This window comes from Vitis vinifera, chromosome 8 (genome assembly GCF_030704535.1).
Source record: "Vitis vinifera cultivar Pinot Noir 40024 chromosome 8, ASM3070453v1".
Classification (NCBI taxonomy): domain Eukaryota; kingdom Viridiplantae; phylum Streptophyta; class Magnoliopsida; order Vitales; family Vitaceae; genus Vitis; species Vitis vinifera.
Window position 1 is genome coordinate 23,670,139 of NC_081812.1, and position 18,743 is coordinate 23,688,881.

At 34.0% G+C, this 18,743-nt stretch overlaps 2 protein-coding genes across 3 annotated transcripts; one reads left to right on the plus strand and one right to left on the minus strand.

Moving 5' to 3' along the window:
* Positions 1 to 3,075: 3,075 nt before the first annotated feature.
* LOC100265785 (uncharacterized) lies at positions 3,076 to 9,343 on the plus strand. 2 transcript variants are annotated; one of them, XM_002284517.4, is made up of 3 exons: positions 3,076 to 3,183; positions 5,774 to 5,898; positions 8,818 to 9,343. In XM_002284517.4, the coding sequence occupies exons 2-3, from the start codon at positions 5,868 to 5,870 to the stop codon at positions 9,204 to 9,206; spliced, it is 420 nt and encodes a 139-aa protein (XP_002284553.1). In that variant the 5' UTR covers positions 3,076 to 3,183; positions 5,774 to 5,867; the 3' UTR covers positions 9,207 to 9,343. The 2 variants fall into 2 exon arrangements, with proteins under 2 accessions (XP_002284553.1, XP_059595322.1); XM_059739339.1 differs by having other exon boundaries at positions 3,177 to 3,302.
* Positions 9,344 to 9,965: 622 nt separating this feature from the next.
* Positions 9,966 to 12,794, minus strand: LOC100260570 (cytokinin dehydrogenase 1). The gene is made up of 5 exons (XM_002284524.4): positions 11,573 to 12,794; positions 11,198 to 11,325; positions 10,848 to 11,108; positions 10,486 to 10,748; positions 9,966 to 10,402 (listed from the first exon to the last, which is right to left on the minus strand). The coding sequence occupies exons 1-5, from the start codon at positions 12,231 to 12,233 to the stop codon at positions 10,063 to 10,065; spliced, it is 1,653 nt and encodes a 550-aa protein (XP_002284560.2). The 5' UTR covers positions 12,234 to 12,794; the 3' UTR covers positions 9,966 to 10,062.
* Positions 12,795 to 18,743: the final 5,949 nt, after the last annotated feature.

Consider the following 18,743-nt stretch of genomic DNA (forward strand, 5'->3'; position numbering starts at 1 on the left):
TTTTGAGTTTGCTTCCTTGATTATATTTTATATCACACGATGCTTTACTTTTGGTATTGTTGTTTTTATGTATGCAAGATACAAGATTGGGAGGTACGTACTACAACATTGCCTTCCATCGAATTTTTTTTAGATGAGTTTACTATATTATGTAAACTTCATTATAAGAGTTTGAGGGGATTTATATAACAATTTTTTGTTACAAAAATTGTCAATGGAGAAAATTGTCAAGACAATGAATTTACATTGTATGTTGGCAATTTTGTTATTGCTTCAAAAACTTTTTAGATAATGAGTTATTCTCCATTAAAAATTCATGGTTGTTGTTCCGTTCAACTAAAAAGTCATAATAAAGATAATTTAGGTTTTTGATAAGGTAAGGTTAAATTAGAAGTTTTAAATTGATAATTTAAAAAGAAATATATTTATAAATAATAAAAATAATTTGGAAATGAATTTTAAATTGAGAATTTAAAATTAAGAATTTTGAAAAGAAATTTTTTTTAAATCTTTTTTAATTTAAAATATGAAATATTTTCAAACCCTTTTAAAACTCTTAAGCTTCTAAATTGTTTTTAATTAAATATATTTTTAAATCGATTCGGATTCCACTAGTTTTTTTCCGATGTGTACCTTACCTAAAAGTGTTTTTGAGGAACATATTTAGAGAAACTCAATTTAACTTGTCCTACCGTTCTCAATCTCTAAAGTACGAATCAAAGTGTTGAATTTTGAGTTGTTTGAAAACCTACATCCCTTTAGTGAGACTAAGGAGTATTTACTAGAATAATTGAAGATTATTGTATTGCAGATAGACGTGAATTAAGTTTCATGTTCTAAAAAATAAGTGTTCAAAATAAAGTAGTTAAGTGATTGTGAGTCACTTTATCTCATATAGGAAATTTAGTTTTGAGGTCTTAAATTCTGTGGGTTTTGTCTCTTAGTGTGGGTTTTTTCAAGTAAAAATGTTGCATATTTGTTTGGTTTTGGATATTTTGTTTATCCTTTATCTCATAGGTTTAAATTTGATTATAATATTCAAAGTTGATATTGTAATTGTTTTAAATACATTCATTCACCCTTCTAGTTGTTACCTTATTGGACATTGAGTTTTTAATAATAATTAATAAGAACAAAAAATTTATAAGAAAATTTTAAGGAAAAAAAAAATCAAAGATATAGTTAATAAGAAAATTTTATAATTTTGGTTTTATGAAAGAAACATATATACAAAATTCTAACATTTAATTTTGAAACTAAATAGAAATAATGTTTGAAAATTTAAAAATCAAATAATTAGTGTTGGAAAATTTAAAGATCATGACATAAATAACCAAACAATAAAAAACAAGAAAGATGTCATAATTTGATTAATTAGAGTCCTAAATTGTTAAGTAAAGATTAATACAGGTACGAAAAGGAAAGTAATTGTAATTTTACTTAACATTAAACCAATATTTAGTTAATCTCAATTTTTATGATATAAAAAGAGTTGTGGAAATAAATGGTTTTATTTTAAGTATGATTAGTCGACAACTAGTTTAGGTATATAACTACTCTTCAAAGCTTTTGTACTTGCTATATCATGAGTCGGGGAATTCAAAATTATAGGGGGATGAAGTTCAAAACTATTCTTAAATATTTTTTAAGTTTTATGAGGGTGTGTTTGAGTGCATTTTGTTACAAAACTCATAAATCATCTTAATGCACATTAATCCTAGTTTTTTTATTTATATCTAATTGGACAAATAAAATTGTAAATTATGAATTTTCAATCATCTTATAAATCTTGTAAAGCATTGTCAAGTATCAGATCACTTGGAGAGTTAAAGAGTGGATTCCCTTTAAAAGGATCATTGGATCTGTAATCCAAAATAAGTAATTTGAAGAACTTGAAAATTTTTATTATTGTATGAATCTTTTTAAATTATAATTCAAGAATAAAGTTTGAAAATTTGTCCGGAATGCCTCAAAATAATATAACCTCAAGCTTAAAATTAAGGAGAGAGAAGAGTGAATTTATGTTGGAATTCAAGCTCGTAAAGTCTGGGTCAAAATTATTTTAAAATGAGTTAAAAGTAATTGAAAATACTTTATTACAATGATGTATGACAAGTTTTTAAGAATTGCTTTTAAAAACTTGGAGAATTAGTTGGATCGATAAACAATTACTTTGCAGGTTATTTTTTTAAAAAAATTATTTTTTATTTTATAATATATTACAAACTATACTATTGAAGTAATTATTTTAATTTATATTGAAACACCGTGGATACATTTTATATTTGTTTTTTTTAAATATATTATATATAAAACGTACAACCTTTTATACAACAATTATAGACTTTCCTTGTGTTTTTAAATACCATGTTAAAATTTATAAAAATTTGAGGTAGTAATTTTTTTTTGATATTACAAATTTTTTCAATCATTCATTTTTTTAATGCAAACTTCTAGGAATTTTTGTATTTTTTATAAAAGTTAATGCAACTTTTTTTAAAAAAAATTATATATATATATATATTCACTATGGGGAAGTGTTTTCTAATATCATTTTGAAAAACAATTTTTTAGAAGAGTTTTTAAAAACTATTTTACGATTTTTTTTTACAATAAAACTCTATTTAAGAACTTAAAATATTATTTCAAATAGAACTTTTATGTGTACTATTTTATTCTTCTTATTTGTATGATTAGTTTTAAAAATGATTTAAAAAATAATTAAAGGATGTTATATGAAAATATTATATTTTTTAAATTTAAGAATAAAAAAGATTATTTATTTTTTAATTGTCAAATATATATTTTTGTTTTATTTTTTAGAGGAAAAAACTATTTTAAAAAACAGTGGCCAAACATGCTGCAAGTCATTCTCTCCGGGACAGGGAATAAATGGAAACACTGTTAACAAAAGTGTTAAATGTGAAAAAGCCTTAATCAAAATTAGGCTCAGCAAAATGTAATTAAAATTTTTACCGCCTGGGAGTAGAGCAATGGACCAATGCAACATCGCCAGCGTTGCATAAACGCGAAATCATTCGGACACGCGTGTCAAGTAGGGCTCAGGTACACGTGTGTTGCACGTACAACACCGAATAATATACATAAAGAAGAAGCTATCATCACCACACAGAAAAGGGTGGTAAAATATATACATGAAACGATTCGGCTCCATCGTCTCAGGTACTTTCTATTTTTCCTTTCAAAACCCTAGATTTTTCCGTCTTGTTTGGTTGTTGAGAAAATGGAAGAGGAAAAAAAGGCGAAGTCCGAGGGTTCTTGTTTTGGTTTTAAAAAAGGAGGTAAAAAGTGAACGACCCAACTTAATCAAGTCAATTGCTGGTATTAGGCTATGTTGAGTGGAGAGCGTTGTTATTTATTGTTTCTTCTCCTCTTCCCTCGTTCTTTTTTTCTTGGAGAGCGGACTAATCAAGTGTCCTGTTTTCTCGGCAACCAAACGGAGAAAGAATATTCCTTAATTTTGCTATCGTATGCACTGATGCTGTTGCCATTTTTTTCTTACTATGGAGAGTTTGGTGGTTTATACTATATATATATATTTAATTTTATGTTAGCAGTGCTACGTTTGTTGAATGGTCCCCGATCTTAAACGGGCATTGCTGACATTTGATGACTAATTGAGCAGGAATTTGTGTACAATTTTTATGTCAAATTAGGCTGCATTTGGATGCATGCATTTGCGTTTGAAATTTAAATATGGAATTCAAAATTATTTCATTGACTGTGGGTTATTTTATTTTAATTTATTGGATTTTGGGGTTTAGAATATTTTAATACAATCCTAAGTGTATTGTTATGTGAAGAACTTGGAATTGGATAGGTTTGACAAGAAAGCTATGGTGAACATCAAGACACAATGAACACAAGATGTATTTTGTTTGGCCCTGTGCTAATATCAGGAAAGGAGATGTTAAATTAAACGATCATGAACTAAGATTGCAAAAACTCTCAATCTCGAAACTCTCATTGAGTTGGTGCTTAAGATATGAAGACCTTGCCCCCTGAAAATCATACACAACATAAATTTTTCTTAAACCCACCAAAGATCATACCAAAAATTCCAAATGTAATGCAAAACCTGAAACCTAAAACTCTGTTATGTGAATACAATTGAAACTTATCTGAAGACCTAGAAGATGGCACTCAAAGCATAGAATAAGACTCAAATGTGATAGCGAGTTGGCACTTACTATTCCCACAATGAAACTTCCAAAAGGTAGTTTCTTAGAACAGAAATTCTGTGCAATGGAATCTTAGTAAGTAAGAAACTTGAGAGAGTCTCCCTGCAATCTTCACTTGAATCAAAGTCCTCCAACCCTTTAAGCTTTCTTCTTCATTGGACGAGAATGGATGCCCAAATCCCCAAAACAGCCCTAATCTTTGTCCTTTCCTTAACTTCTCGCATGGTCCTAGTAAAATTATAAAACTGAACCATTGACTGCCACAAGCCAAAACTATTACTTCCAATGAACTGTCCCTCCATTAACATTTTAACATGTTCCTTAACTATACTTTTTGATAGATAAACAAATATGGAAATAAAAGAAGTGGCTTGTCTTAACCCTGTCAGAGATCTTCTTTCTGTGTCTCTCTAAAATGTTGGCCCTTCACTTGCTGGAAATCTGAAATGCATTTCCTCCATTACCTCCTCAGATCATTGTACTTTTCTATTTGAGAGGTAGAGTGGGTTATTATTTGCTTATGTACGTTTATAACATTGTTGCCAAAAGAGTAATGAACTGGCAATAATCCTGTGGAGGCTCATCTGGACTAGCTCTTTGATGCGAAAGATCTTTAGTAAAGCCAGTACTTTCTGAGGGGATCATATTGTTGTACTAAATAATGGAATTCATGTTGTCTAAAGGAATAGGTTGCTTATCTGCTGGAAGCAATTGGTTTGTTGGATGCTAGATCAGTTATGACTCCTGTTAGTAATGAACTGGCAATAATCCTGTGGAGGCTCATCTGAACTAGCTCTTTGATGCAAAAGATCTTTAGTAAAGCCAGTACTTTCTGAGGGGATCATATCGTTGTACTAAATAATGGAATTCATGTTGTCTAAAGGAATAGGGTGCTTATCTGCTGGAAGCAATTGGTTTGTTGGATGCTAGACCGGTTATGACTCCTGTTGATCAACTGTTAAGCTTGACATTGAACAAAGTGAACCATACAGACTCAAATTTTATTCCTAAAAACCACAAATAACTTCCAAGATTACAAAAATACAACATCATTGGACACAAGATTTCTAACAGACTCAAACTGCTAAAGTTGATAAATTGCTATGTCATTTTCTTGGGTCCTGGATGCATGACATTGTCTCTAGACATATTTTGGAACTCTATTTTTGGTTCTCAATCTTGTAATGGAAATACCAGTTGCAATAAAGCAAGCATTGTTTATGTTGAATCATGTGTATTGTGGATTTAGATGGAAGGGTTCTTGAAAGTACAATGTCTTTCATTTGTGACATTGCAAGAGAAAAGATAAATAATCACTGATTCTTAATTTTGAAGTAGTGATGACTTTCTTTTATATTTACTGCTTGTAACTAGTGCAGTGGAAATGTCTTCTTGTCACTCATTAATCACAACCTAATATCATTTTTCTCGCATTGCAAATATCGATGTCGCTTATTTTGTACTTTTGTTTATACTTGCTCACCTTTGAAGTTACTTGTCATTTTACCTGGATTTATCTATAACTAGAATATGTTGTACTTCAAATATGAACAGAATTATTGTATTGTTAGGTTTTTCTGGAAGAGTTTTTGGAGGTTCTTAAAGCCACAAAGAAATTACAAGACATTTGGGGTGCTTCCTATCTTAGTCAGGTTTTGATTCATCATGGAGTACAACTCGGGTGAAATTTTGCATGGTACTAACTTTATTTGAATTTACAATTGTTCATTTTGAAGCTCTTTGCCATAGCAATTACTGTTTTTATAGGAGTTCCAGGTTGAAGTGGTTTGGCCCTTTTAAAGTGCTAACTGTCAACATGAACACTCGATTTATCTTATGAATATGTAGTAAACAGGTTAAATCTGTAGAGGCTGAATGTAAGTGGAGGTCGCTTTTATTGGAATCAAAGATCTTATACAGTGACAGGTTTTCCAATGTAATGCTTGAATGTTGGTTCTCAATGTTGTGAAGAAAGGGACCTATATGCCACTAAAGAGGAAAGTTAGGATATCTGTTTTATTTTGCTTAAAAATTTGAATATTCATAAAAATGTAGTTCTTTGATACTTTTTTTTTTTGATAAGTAAAGAAGAGTATTTGAGTATTTGTATTAAAATGAGGTGCTAAAATAGCGGCTTGTGATATATAAAAAAATACGCTCACCCCCTTATAGATGAAACAAAAAACTGTCCAAAAGGATATACAAGGGACAACCCCTCCCTAAAAAAAAACCCACCCAATCAATGAAATCAATTAACATCGAAGGACCATCTTTTATAAACATTTTAGTCTCCGACCATAATAAGTACACAAAAGAACCTTTTAGCCTTTGGATGGATAGCACGTCGTCTTCAAAGGCAATTTTGTTTTTGGCTTTCCAAATTGTCCAAAAAATGCATAAAGGACCTACTCTCCAAACTTTTTTGTGTTTTTTACCCACAAAAGACCCATTCCAACTCATAAGGATTTCCCTAACCAAAGAAGAAAACACCCATGAAACTCCATAAAGAGTAAAAAAATCTCTTACAAAGCCCTTGTCTTTATATAATGGAGAAGTAAGTGATCTATGGATTCCTCATTTGTTTGACAAAGATAACACCTATTTGCTAAAGCCGAACCCCGTTTTTGGATTTGGTCCAAAGTTAAAGCTTTTCCCCACGAGGCCTCCCAAGCAAAGAAGTTTACTTTTGGGTGCACATAGGAATTTCAAATGATCTTCATTGGGAAATAAACTGAAGAGTCCGGTTTTAAGACTTTGTAGAGAGATTTTACAAAGAATTTGACACTCTACGTTGTCGTCCACTGCACCCTATCCTCCTCATCCATATTCACTTTCTTCGTACATAGACATAACAAAAGGCTTTCCACCTCATCTACCTCCCAATCATTGAAAGGTCTAGTGAAGCAAGGACTCCAACTCCCCCCACCTTCTGAGACATTCCAAACATCACTCAAGCCTCTTTGGAAACAGTTAAGGCAAATAAAAAGGGGAAAAAATCACACAAGGGTGTATCCCCACACCACTTATCCCTCCAAAAACTCACCCTCTGCCCATTGCCCACCACAAAGGAAATTCTACTACTAACGAGGTGCCAAAGCATTCTAATTGCTTTCCACAACCCTACACCATACCCCTCCCTTACTTCGTAAGAACACTATCCACCTCGTTCCTCCCCATACTTCCTCTTTATTACTTGATTCCAAAAGGCCTCTCTCTTATTCGCAAAGTGTCAACTCCATTTGCCAAGGAGAGCCTTATTAAGAAAAACAAGACTCTTAACTCCCAATCCTCTTTTTCTTTTATCTGAACAAATGGTCGCCCACCTTACCAAATGAGGTTTTCGCTCAAGAGCCCCATCACCCCACAGAAAATTCATTTGAATTTGCTCCAACCTTAATTTGACCAACCTTGGCAAGTGGAGGATAGACATGAAGTAAAAAGGCAAACTCGACAACGTGCTTCGAATCAGATGTAGTTCTTTGATACTAATGCATGGTTATCTTTTTTAATATGAAAATATACTTGTATTACTTCCTAAACTTGGCTCTCAACCTTGTACAGCATTTTAATTGGAATGCAAAATACAGATGGAGTCGATTTATGTCTCTATTTTCTTTTTTGGCAATCCTAACATGCCCATCATTTCAAGAATAGATCCTCTTAATCAACAGTAATGAGCTAAATTTTATTTGGAGGTAAGGAAATATGGTTAACCTATGTGTAACCTAAGGTTAGAGGAGTGGCTAAAATTAAAAGACAGGCTGTTCACACTGAATAATTTTGGAATGATGTAGTTAAAGATATTGAGTAGCATGAAAAAAGTCAAAATATCTTCATCTACTTATCAAAATTAGTGCTTAGATGTGAACAATTTGTTAATATTAGAAATGACCACCTGAAGGGTTTTAACACCACAACTGCTTGAATATCTATTTGGCATGCAAAAAGAAACTTAATACTTTCTTACTTGATGCTTACATTTTTTACTATGTATGAAATTTTTATAAGATGACTGCAAAGGAGAGTGAACATGGAAATAATATCTCACTATATTTTTTTGGAAAGTAGGTGAAGGCAAAGCATTAAGTCTTCTACATGGGTAGGTGAAAGACATATATTGCAAGGGGCTGCTCTTGTAGTTACATAATATGATTGTAGAAGTATTTTTTATTTTTTTATTTTAATTTAAAATAGATAAAGATTGGATTGTTCGTGATTTAAATACATTGTAGAAGATCATATTGTTTATCTACAAATCACTTGGATGAATATAAGCATCCAAAGTCATAGTATTCACTTGTTCCTTGGTTTTACCTGGAATGCATTTTATACAAAGATGTTAATAGCTAGTTCTATCCAGGTTTTTAAATTCCACACAAAATTGTCCATTTTCGAAATAAATGAATCAATTTGAAGTAATTGTTCCACTCCCCTAAATAGCTGTATTTCATCATGTAATTGAAATATTTGTCTGATTTAATGACACATTCCTCTATATTCTTCTTCTAAATTGCAGGAGAATAAATTTTAGTGTTTCATTCTTAGTGAAAAATTTTTACTGCTTGTTTTGGCATTTATTCTTCAAATTGAGTGGGCTGCATGTTGAATGGCCCAGATAAGAATGAAAACAACATGAGGAATGAAGTTGCTGAATCTGATTATACCAAGATGAATGTGCAAGGGGAGCAGAATCCAGGTTCTTCAGAGAATGTTTTGCAAGTTAAAATAGTTGATTCTAAAAGTGGAGAAAATATTGTGCAAGGTGGAGCTAATGAAGATATGGATACTTCTGGGGAAGTAAACATGGAGGCCTCCATAACACCTGATGATGTTATAAGGGCTGGAGGATTTGGGGCTAGAGATGACATTAGCAGCTTTCTTCCTGTTGCAAGTGACTCAACTGACTTTGAAGCTTCTCTCCGTGATGCCCGAGACTATGAAGAACCACAGGGTGATATATACAGACCAGGTCTTGGCTGGACAGAGACTACAAAGTCAGGATGATTTCTGTTGTTACCATATATTGAGTTGTTTGGAATTAACTCCGTTGGTATACCTGCTTTTAAAACTTTGAGGTATGTTAATAATATGTCAACATATGGTTTGGGCTTATTTTATCCAGTAGTACCATCTTTCTGTTATGATTATTTGGTGGATAGTCTCACCTCTCTGTTAGTATTATTTGGTATGATTTGGGAGATATAGGCTATGTTTGGTTCTCGGAAAATTTGAGGGAAAATGTGAGGGAAAGAAAATAAAGAAGAAAAGTGGAAGGAAAGAAAAAATGAAAAAAAATAAAAAATAGATTTAAAATTAATAAATTATTTTTATATATTTCTTCAAACTCATTTCACTTAATTTCACCTATTATATAAAGATTAAATAATTTTAAAATATATAAATTTCTAACTAATTTTAATTATATTTATTTATTTTTTTAAAAATTTATAGTGAAACTAAACATGAGAAAACCAAAACCATTTCCTTTACATTTATTTTTCTTTCCTTGATATTTTGCGGGAATCAAATATAACCATAGTGTCACATCTTGTCTATGGAATCATTATTTAATTTAGTGTGGCTGTTTTTTTAGTTTATGAATATGACTAGAAATGCCCTGTATGATGCTTATGTTAATAACTCCTTTCTACAACTAAAGCTGCTTCTTGTATATTTGAACTTTTTACCTGAGTTTTTCAAAAGAATGTCATATAGCTCACAGCCCTCTTATTTTATGCTAATAATTGTTGCGGACATGGGACATCCAAGAAACTTTTAAACTAAATTATTATTAATGTACAGTTTCAGGCTTTCTGGCTTTTTCTCCATATGCCTTAAAGGCCTTTTTTGAATTATGTGCTTATGCGAGAATCCTGCTCCATGAGAAGGATGTTGCTTTTTGGAAGATTCTCTGCCCTGGAGCAAGGATTGCTAAGGGGTCATACGTTGATTTCCTCTTTACGAAAACTTCCCATTTAGGGCCAAAGTGGGCTTGCCACTTATCCTGAGTGCTGTAATGGGGCAGATATTGCTTCATCCCCAGACGGGCCCCTTCACAGAAATCAAGTATCCTTTCGTTTTGTGTTAAAATATGCTCTAAGCCATCTGTTCCTGTGGAAGATGGTACTGCAGAGGATAGGAATGCCACTAGGTAGAAAATATCTTCTTGTGGAGTAACCAAAGATGTTCTATTGTTCCACCTGCAATAAGAGAAGGAGCAAAAATCAAGTCAAGGGTATATGTCCAAGAACCTTTGTGGAGAGTAAGTTTAGTAAATAAGTACTTGGATTTGTTAACTGGGTAGATGAGTATAGGACCATTGCCAGTGTCTCTGAGAATGTTCCCAAAGACTTCTTTGGCAAAATCGTGAATTCTGCTTTTGGGAATGAGAAGATTCAACCATGGGTGAGGCACTTCCCATAATCCTTTCGCACGGAGTTTTATCTCAGAGACATGTACTCTATCCAAGAAGTCCACATATGGAACTTCCGATAGGAAAAGTGTGGATGGAATATAACTCAATTCAGACAGCAAGCTCTCGATTACCTGTAATAGGAAATAGAGTTTAGCTAGGACAACTTCATAAATCTGCATATTGTATAGAAGTATCATGATGTCAAGTAGTTTTTTCATGGATGGTCTGACCTGGTTCACAATATGGGTCTCATCTGGGTTAAAGTATTTGGCCATTTCCAGGCAGTAGAGAGTTCTTCCATCTGAATTGAACTGGCTTGCTTGAAGTGGTTCTCCAGGATTGAAGGAAGATCTCCAGGTATTAAGCAGGCCAGTTCTGTTTATTATAACAAATCCTTCAATATAGTCAAACGAATTCTTGAAAGATATCAAGTGTTCTTGGTCCTTGGAAAAAATGGAGAATTCTGAATAGAGCACTCTAATCCATTTCACCTGTCAAAGATGAAAGATTTATGCTGTAAGATGGGCATACCTGGGTACCTGGCATTTCTGTATTTTGAACAATTTCAGAAGCATTTTACCATCTTGGGTGCTGGTTCAAGAGAAATTCTAGCACGGGTGATGATGCCGAACTGTCCCAATCCTCCAAGAACTCCATAAAATAGGTCTGCATTCTGCGTCTCTGAACAGGTAATTATGTCTCCTTTCCCTGCATCCAAAATAATTCTCCTGTTTATATTTTTGGATGTGGTACCGAACATACTTTATAATTGTGTTTTTCTTCTTGGTTTTTGCCATTCCACCAAAATTAGAACAGTAGAATTACCAAAACACCCTCAACCTTTGGGTGTAATGACACGTATTTCTCTTAAATCCTATGCTGGGCTATGGTTTCGGGCAAATTGTACGGTAAATTTGTGTACCAGAGGAAGCACGAAAGATTTGCTTAAATATACCTGTGACAACTTCCAGCTGGTAGACGTTATTGATCTGTGGTCCATGCCGGAATGCTTGCCCACTAATTCCTGCATTTGACAGAGTGCCCCCGACTGTCAGATGAAGATAATCTGTCCAGGATTTGGGTGCAAGGCCGTGTTTAAGAGACTCATGCAGAATATTTATCCACAGCTCCCCGCCAGAAACATCTGCATAAGGCATCTTCCCGGTGTGAACTATCGTTTTGGGTGCCTGAAGTGATTCCATGTTGACGACTACACCTCGATGGGCCTGTGCTTGACCTTGGACAGAGTGACCATGGCCTCTAGCGGCAATGGTTAGTTCTGTTGCTGGACCCATTTCAAATATATGCTTTATTGTGGAGGAAATATCAGAAACTGATTTTGGATGTAGAATTGCCGATGGAAGGTAATGGTGTCTGTTGCCAAAATCATTGGCTGCATGATAAATATTGTCGAAGTTGAAGTGGCCGTCTAGATGGATTGTTTTCAATGAAGAAAGAACATAGGATGAACCCAAGTTGGGCAAACTTGGGTCTGCTAGAGGAAGGTTGGAGCAAAGGTTCATTCGATGAGTGATACTGCTCAAGAACAAAATCATGAAAATTCTGAAGAATATAGTGTTCTTCAATCTAAAGAAGCTATAAGAGAATGAGCCCATAATTTTTTTGAGTTGGGGGGAGAGAGAGAGAGAGAGAGAGAGAGCGAGAGAGAGTGAAAGGGAGTGCTTGAGCAGCTTCTCTTTTTGTTTTGTGAAGCTAAGCAAAAGAAAAGGTGTAGAAGAGGCCAAGGAGATGAAGGGTAGAGAGGAGGATTTAAAGGAAAGGTTTTGGGTGGCATAGCCACAAATATTCAGTGCTGAGGCTTAAGACCGTCTAAAATTTTCTCTTGCTTGTGTTTTAGGATTTTTTTCCCCCCCTTGGCTGTACCTTTTGGGTTCGCTAGTTGATGACAAGTTACAAGAAAGTTAACATCGCACATATCTTATATTACTTTTCTCAAGATAGGACCTCATTTTGACCTTTTCTTCACTGCCTTATTTAGAATATTATTGCTATTCGACGGAAAAGATATCTTGTACATCGTGATCGGCGACGAATTTCTTCAGAAGGCAATGCCTATACGGCTGTCTTTTTTCTACTGGAGATTACTGAGCAAGTAATTAATTTGTGCGTATTCACTGTCTGCCAGTTTGTGTACAATCCTCATCCAGGAGCAATTATCGGGCCGGCCCCTACTGAGTTTAGAGCTGAGTGCGGCTAAGTGAAGAGGGCAGTCAGTTTAATGGGGCCCTCATGACAGGTCATCTTCAGAATGATATGTTTTCTGGGTTTGGGATCCCCTTTATTAAACTACCTTCAATAATTTCAAGGATTTGCCCCATCATAGAGAGAGTTATTAAGAGGGACATGGAATCACGATTAATAGATTGATTATACATTACTGGCTTATTTGATAACATTAGTATTCATTTCAATGGAGCACTTTGGGATCTTAGGTGCACCTGTAGTAGTATTAGCAGGTCCCCATGTATTCTAATCGGACCAGATTTGAGTGGTGACTAAGCCTAGAAGTACGGAGTCATATTAGTGGGTTCTACTGGGCACGTGATTTTCAGAAGGCTTTGTTCAGTGGGCAGGTACCTGGACCCTGGTCTAACGACGTTGAGCATGATGGATTTTCCAGTGAGATCAAGGTTGGTAACATGTAAGGAGAATCAACTCGCTGGACCATGCCACTGTGCAGCCTCGTGTTAGTGTTGGGTAGGGGCCTGGGGGGAGCTCAGGCTTGTTCGGGAGAGATGCTACGGAAGAGGGAGGAAAGTGGACATGGGGATGACAGTTTGAATGGGGGGAACACTAGGTAAGCCTAACCTATCAAATAGATTGGCCTTGGAATCTTTGATCCCAGCACTGATGATTCTCCTTTTTTAAATCTTTTATTTTTGTGCCAAGCATAGAAACTACTGTTCCTGAAATTATTACTCCATTTGCTTACTTGTGACTTGTGAGCACCCATTTGAATTCCGCAGCCTTTTTAGAAACTCTTTTGCCTTTTCACAGTTTCTTTCTTCATTTAAAATAACATTTGTTTTTTTCCTCATTTGTAGACTAGTGCCCTAACTCCAATTATTGAGGTCGATGATGATAGTTTTACCTTGCAGTTTGAGTCTATTAAAAGCCAAATCTTCACAATAATCATATTATATTCCAATTTTTACTGGGAGCAATGCATAGATCAAACTACTTTAGTCTGAGTTATGCAGAATCATGTTGCATCATTGCCACTTATGAACAAATTTTCCTTTTTCCTTCCTGTTTTCTTGTCATACACCCTTTCCATTTCTGCCCCTTGAAACAGCTAGTTGTCAACTTGCCATATTTCCATAGGTGCAGTACAATTTTCAAATTTTCTTGTCTTACCTTCCCTTTTTAGGTGTTTTAGTACCTTCATCCCAGACTAATTCACATCTTTTAACGGTTCTTTCACCTTATCGGCATTGATATTCAAAGCAGATGTTTAGTTCCTTAAGTGAGCTTGTATCATCAAGTTGTAGTGATCAAATGAAATTCTTTCTTTGACTATGAACTCTAGTAGCATATTTGTGGTCAATTTTGTTATCATGAATTGAATTTCATGCTTTACCAGAAAGGAAACCAAAGCTGAGTATAAAAACATAAAGCCTATTATCTCAGCTAGGATGGCTTTTGAGCCTAGAGGCTACCATTACGAGAAGATATCAGATTGCTTTTGTGGTTCATATATGAGCACTCGCATTGACAACCCCATCTCTATTTTTATTTATTTATTTATTTTTTACTTCTAGATTCTCTTTGTGGCTGTATAAATACCAGAACTTGTGCTTAACAAATCTGTCAAAAGAAAAAAAAAAGAAAAAAAGAGGCACTTTTCAGTTGAAGAGCTGTCTTGAATAGGTCCATTGTGTGAATAATTTTGATGTTGCAGAAATACCTGTGATTGAGTTGTCAGGGAACAATTCAAAGCTTGTATCAAGAAGCCTAAAATTTTTTAGGTTAATATTTGATGATTTTGTTGACTTGGATCACATTGCACAATTGCAGCCAATCGCACTATGTTTTGTGAAGCTGCTGTTAAATGTTGTTTTCCAGGATTATCATTTACCCCAAGAATAGTACTTGAGCCCATATTGTTGAATGGCTTGCCTTATTTCCATTTATTTGTCTTCTATTTTCAATTCTTAATGGCTTCTCCATATCTTGTGGCTCCAGGAGAAGAAACCTTGAGATATTTTTTGCAATTGATTCGTATTAATTTCTTTTTTCTACAATTTCATTTTCCCCTTGTGTATGTTATAAAAATGAGAGTTTTTGAGTTAGTGTATTATAATCTTTAGAAGATATTATCTAGCTTTGTCCGAAAATATTATTTTAGATAATACTTAGGTGAGTTTTTTTTTTTATTTAATTCTAAATACAACTTTATTGTTTAATAGTGTTAAATATTAGGTTGTTTGTTTTTATGATATTTTATTTATATTAAGTATTAAAATGTAAAAAAAAATTAAATATTTTTTGTTTTTATATTCAACTAAATCATAACAAAATATAAAAACAAACAATTTATGGTTTAAAAACAAATTGTTTTGAGTAAAAAGTTAAAAAAACATCCTCTTAGACATTATGCTTTCTTCTCTAATGGTAACTTGAAGTATCAATGGTAACTCCAATGAAAAAGTCTTAACATGCTCAAAGCCAGGGATCAAAATCCCTAGTTTTTTCATCGAAGTTAGTGGAAAATCAAGTGTTTTTCCTTTTAGAAAGTGCAAGTTCTAAAGGCGTGCCACACTTTTCCACCATCATAAACCACATTTTGTTGCTTGCTAAAGAGGAACAAAATGGAAAAAAATTTCCTAGACTCATGATTTGGCCAAGATATTCCACTCAAGCACCTTCATTTAACAAGTAAATGATGAACTAAGCAAATCCAAAAACCATGGTAATGACTAATGAATGACTAAACAATTATCATATGCCCTCTAGAAGGAGACCAACTAGTTGAATTAGGCCAAACCACAATACTATATAATAACATCAAAACATAACAACCACATCAGATAGCATATCTTTTGGCTTTTCATTGGCTTTTGGAGATCTACAAAATGGAAAATGAGAACATAGTTGTGGGGTTTGAAGCCACTTGGAGGGTTTAGGGTTTAAGACAAGTTAGGCCATATTATTAATATAGTTTAGTGAATAAAATGACAACCATATCAGAGAGCATATCTAATTGCTTTAAATTAGTTAATGGGTTTAGAGAAATGACCAATAGGATTGTGCCATGTGAGCGGGTGGACGAAGAATGGTGTAACTACTATATTATTGTGGTCAGAGTCCACGTCAGCATGCAACCAATGGGGGTGTGGTGGGGTGGGTAGGGACTAGGGTACAATATAGGATCCTAAAAGCCTAAGAGATTAAACAAAACAAAGCATTTTTCTCCTCTTATCATGTTTCCTATCCCACTTACATTCTACTCAAATCATGTCTATATGTCTCTTCCCTTGCGTTTGAGACCCTCTTCTTTTCAACATTTTTAGGCTCCTAGACGATGGAACCAGTCTTCCCTTTAGCCTTCTTGTCAACAATTTAGGCCTCCTTCTTCTCCGATTGTCAGTTTGGATACATAGAAAAGGATGAGAGAAGCAAATGATAAACTTGATCTAAATTTTTGCTTTATTTTTGTAATCATCCTTTCAAAAATTTCCACTTACTCCCATTTCTTCAAGTATCCATAAGTTATTGGGGGGAGAAAAACTTAGACAAGTGAATATTCACGATTGTACCTGATTAACCTGATGTTTGCGAAGGATCACCATTTTTTCTCTTGAGGACCAGAGACGGCAATTTAAAAACTCTTGTGGGAAAATCCCAACAGACAAAATAATTAATTTTTCTCTTAGTATAATAAGCTTTGGTGGGAATAATGAATGTAGTCAAATGTGTTTGGACCAATGGACATGAACTGAAAGGGATATGACATTTTTCCAAAACCCTTAAAAGAAAAACTAATAAGCCCAATCGACAAGACAATTCAAACACATTTAAGTCGTTGGGGGATCCAAAATCAAATGGGTACCACCAAAGATCTCTTACAAAATAAATACCAACCCCGTTGGGGTGTGTAGCTCATTTCAAGCAAGATTGGGGTGGGGGTTTGAGGGTTCCTATTGGCCCGCAAATTACATATATCTAGGGTTTTTGAAATAATGCTAATTCAGATGACGTAATCATTACTCCATAAAAATATTTAGTGGAGAAAGAAAATTCTTTTATGGGGGTGAGAATCTTTTAGGGTTGGGTTTGGGCTACTCCTTTGGGCGTAATAGGGGTTGAAGCCCAATTTCGTCATCTGGCCTATTTTTGGTAACATTGGGCTAATAAATTTCTGGTATCCTCTTTTTATCTTTTCATGTGAAGGTATTAATTCCTTTGAATATATGATTTATTCCAAAATTTTGTGTTCATTGTTTTGGTTTCTAAGATAAGAATGAGAATCTGGTAGACATAATCTGGAACGTTTGTAATTAACAGTAGACATAAAATCTGAAAATCTGGTAGTGTCGTGAAGAAAAGGCTTGAAACAAAGCAAATGATTAAGAAAAATAATGATGGTGGACTAATAATGTTTTAATGACAGCCGTTATCACGTCTTTTCGAAATAACAATCAAGCGGCTCTTTTTGTTTTTGTGGGGGTTTGGGGGGTGATTTTAAAAGGTTCATTTTACTATTTCTTGTTTGGTATTGGAAATCATAATTGCATTTTTCTAAAGGGGGGGAGGATGAAGTAGATAGAAATTAAATTGGGCCATTAGTGGTCAGACTGGTCATTATCAAAAGCATAGATGAAATTAATTATAATTATTACTTTCAAGGAATCTAGGTAGAATATTATCCTAGTAGCTTGGTTAATGCAAATAAAACAATAATAATAGAAATTTCAAAGCCATAGGCTGCACTATATTTCTCACCAATCATAAAACCATGTACAATTATATATTCATAAAGGTACTAATACCTTTTATTTTTCTTCCTCCTAATTATGAATATTATTAGCTTAATCAAAAATGGTAGAAGAGGGTTTGAGCATCCAGAAGGATAAGATGTGCCATCTGACTAGACAATATATAGATGATCTTTCGGCATGTGATTGCAACTATCTATCATATATATGTCCTAGAATTACTAGAAAGTCAAAAATGCTAGGAAGCTTGGTAGCCCTAGATCTCCTTTCTTTTTTAGGCCTCTAGCTACTACATAATAATGGAGCTTTTAGTGTCTGCCAAGTCTTTCTCTAGACAATAATGGAACAACAAACTAACAAAGCGACTTTTCTATCAACTCCTCCTTCATGGGTTTCCCACATTGATATTTGTCTTTGTAAAGGATTCTTCTCTTTGCTTTTGCTTTTCATTTTCTTACTTATTTAAGTTACTTTGACTTTGATAAATATGCGGAGAGAGAGGGAGAGAGGGGGCGAGAGAGAGAGAGAGAGAGCAGAAGAACAAAGCGACTGAAATTTTTTCAAGGTAATGGACCCTAATTAATTGGATGAGGCTTCATTGAGACGAGTTGAATATAGCATTCAAGTTTTTGTATTGAATTTGCGTCATGTTGATACCAAAAACTAAGGATTTTGATATGGTTGGAGGTGCTGAAATGATAAGAGAATGATAAAGAAATAACTATACACGTGGGGATGTGATGTAAATGCAGAATGGCAAAGTGGGATTTGCATAATGACTTGAAGGAATTGAGTGGGTACATCTGTGTCCCGAAGAGTTAGATGAGAAATTATTTGATTAAGGACTGCATTACACATCCCATGAAATGGGTTTTTATGGTGCCTTGAGCTTCCAGGTGTAAGGCAGTCGTTGTGCAACATGGCACAGTCTGTAGCCTATCAATCACATATATTGCTTACTGCTTAGTGAAATGAAATCACACTGAAACTTGCTTACAAATATTGAATTATAGCTGTCTTTGTCAGTAAGGGTTGAGCTTTCCATCCCTAATTCCTCATTGCATGCAGTGATATCTTCATTCCATTGGCAATGGACATGTTACTTCATAGAGAAGATGGAACAAATAAATCATCCAAAGTGCTTTGCTTTTTGGTGAAGTGCCTAAA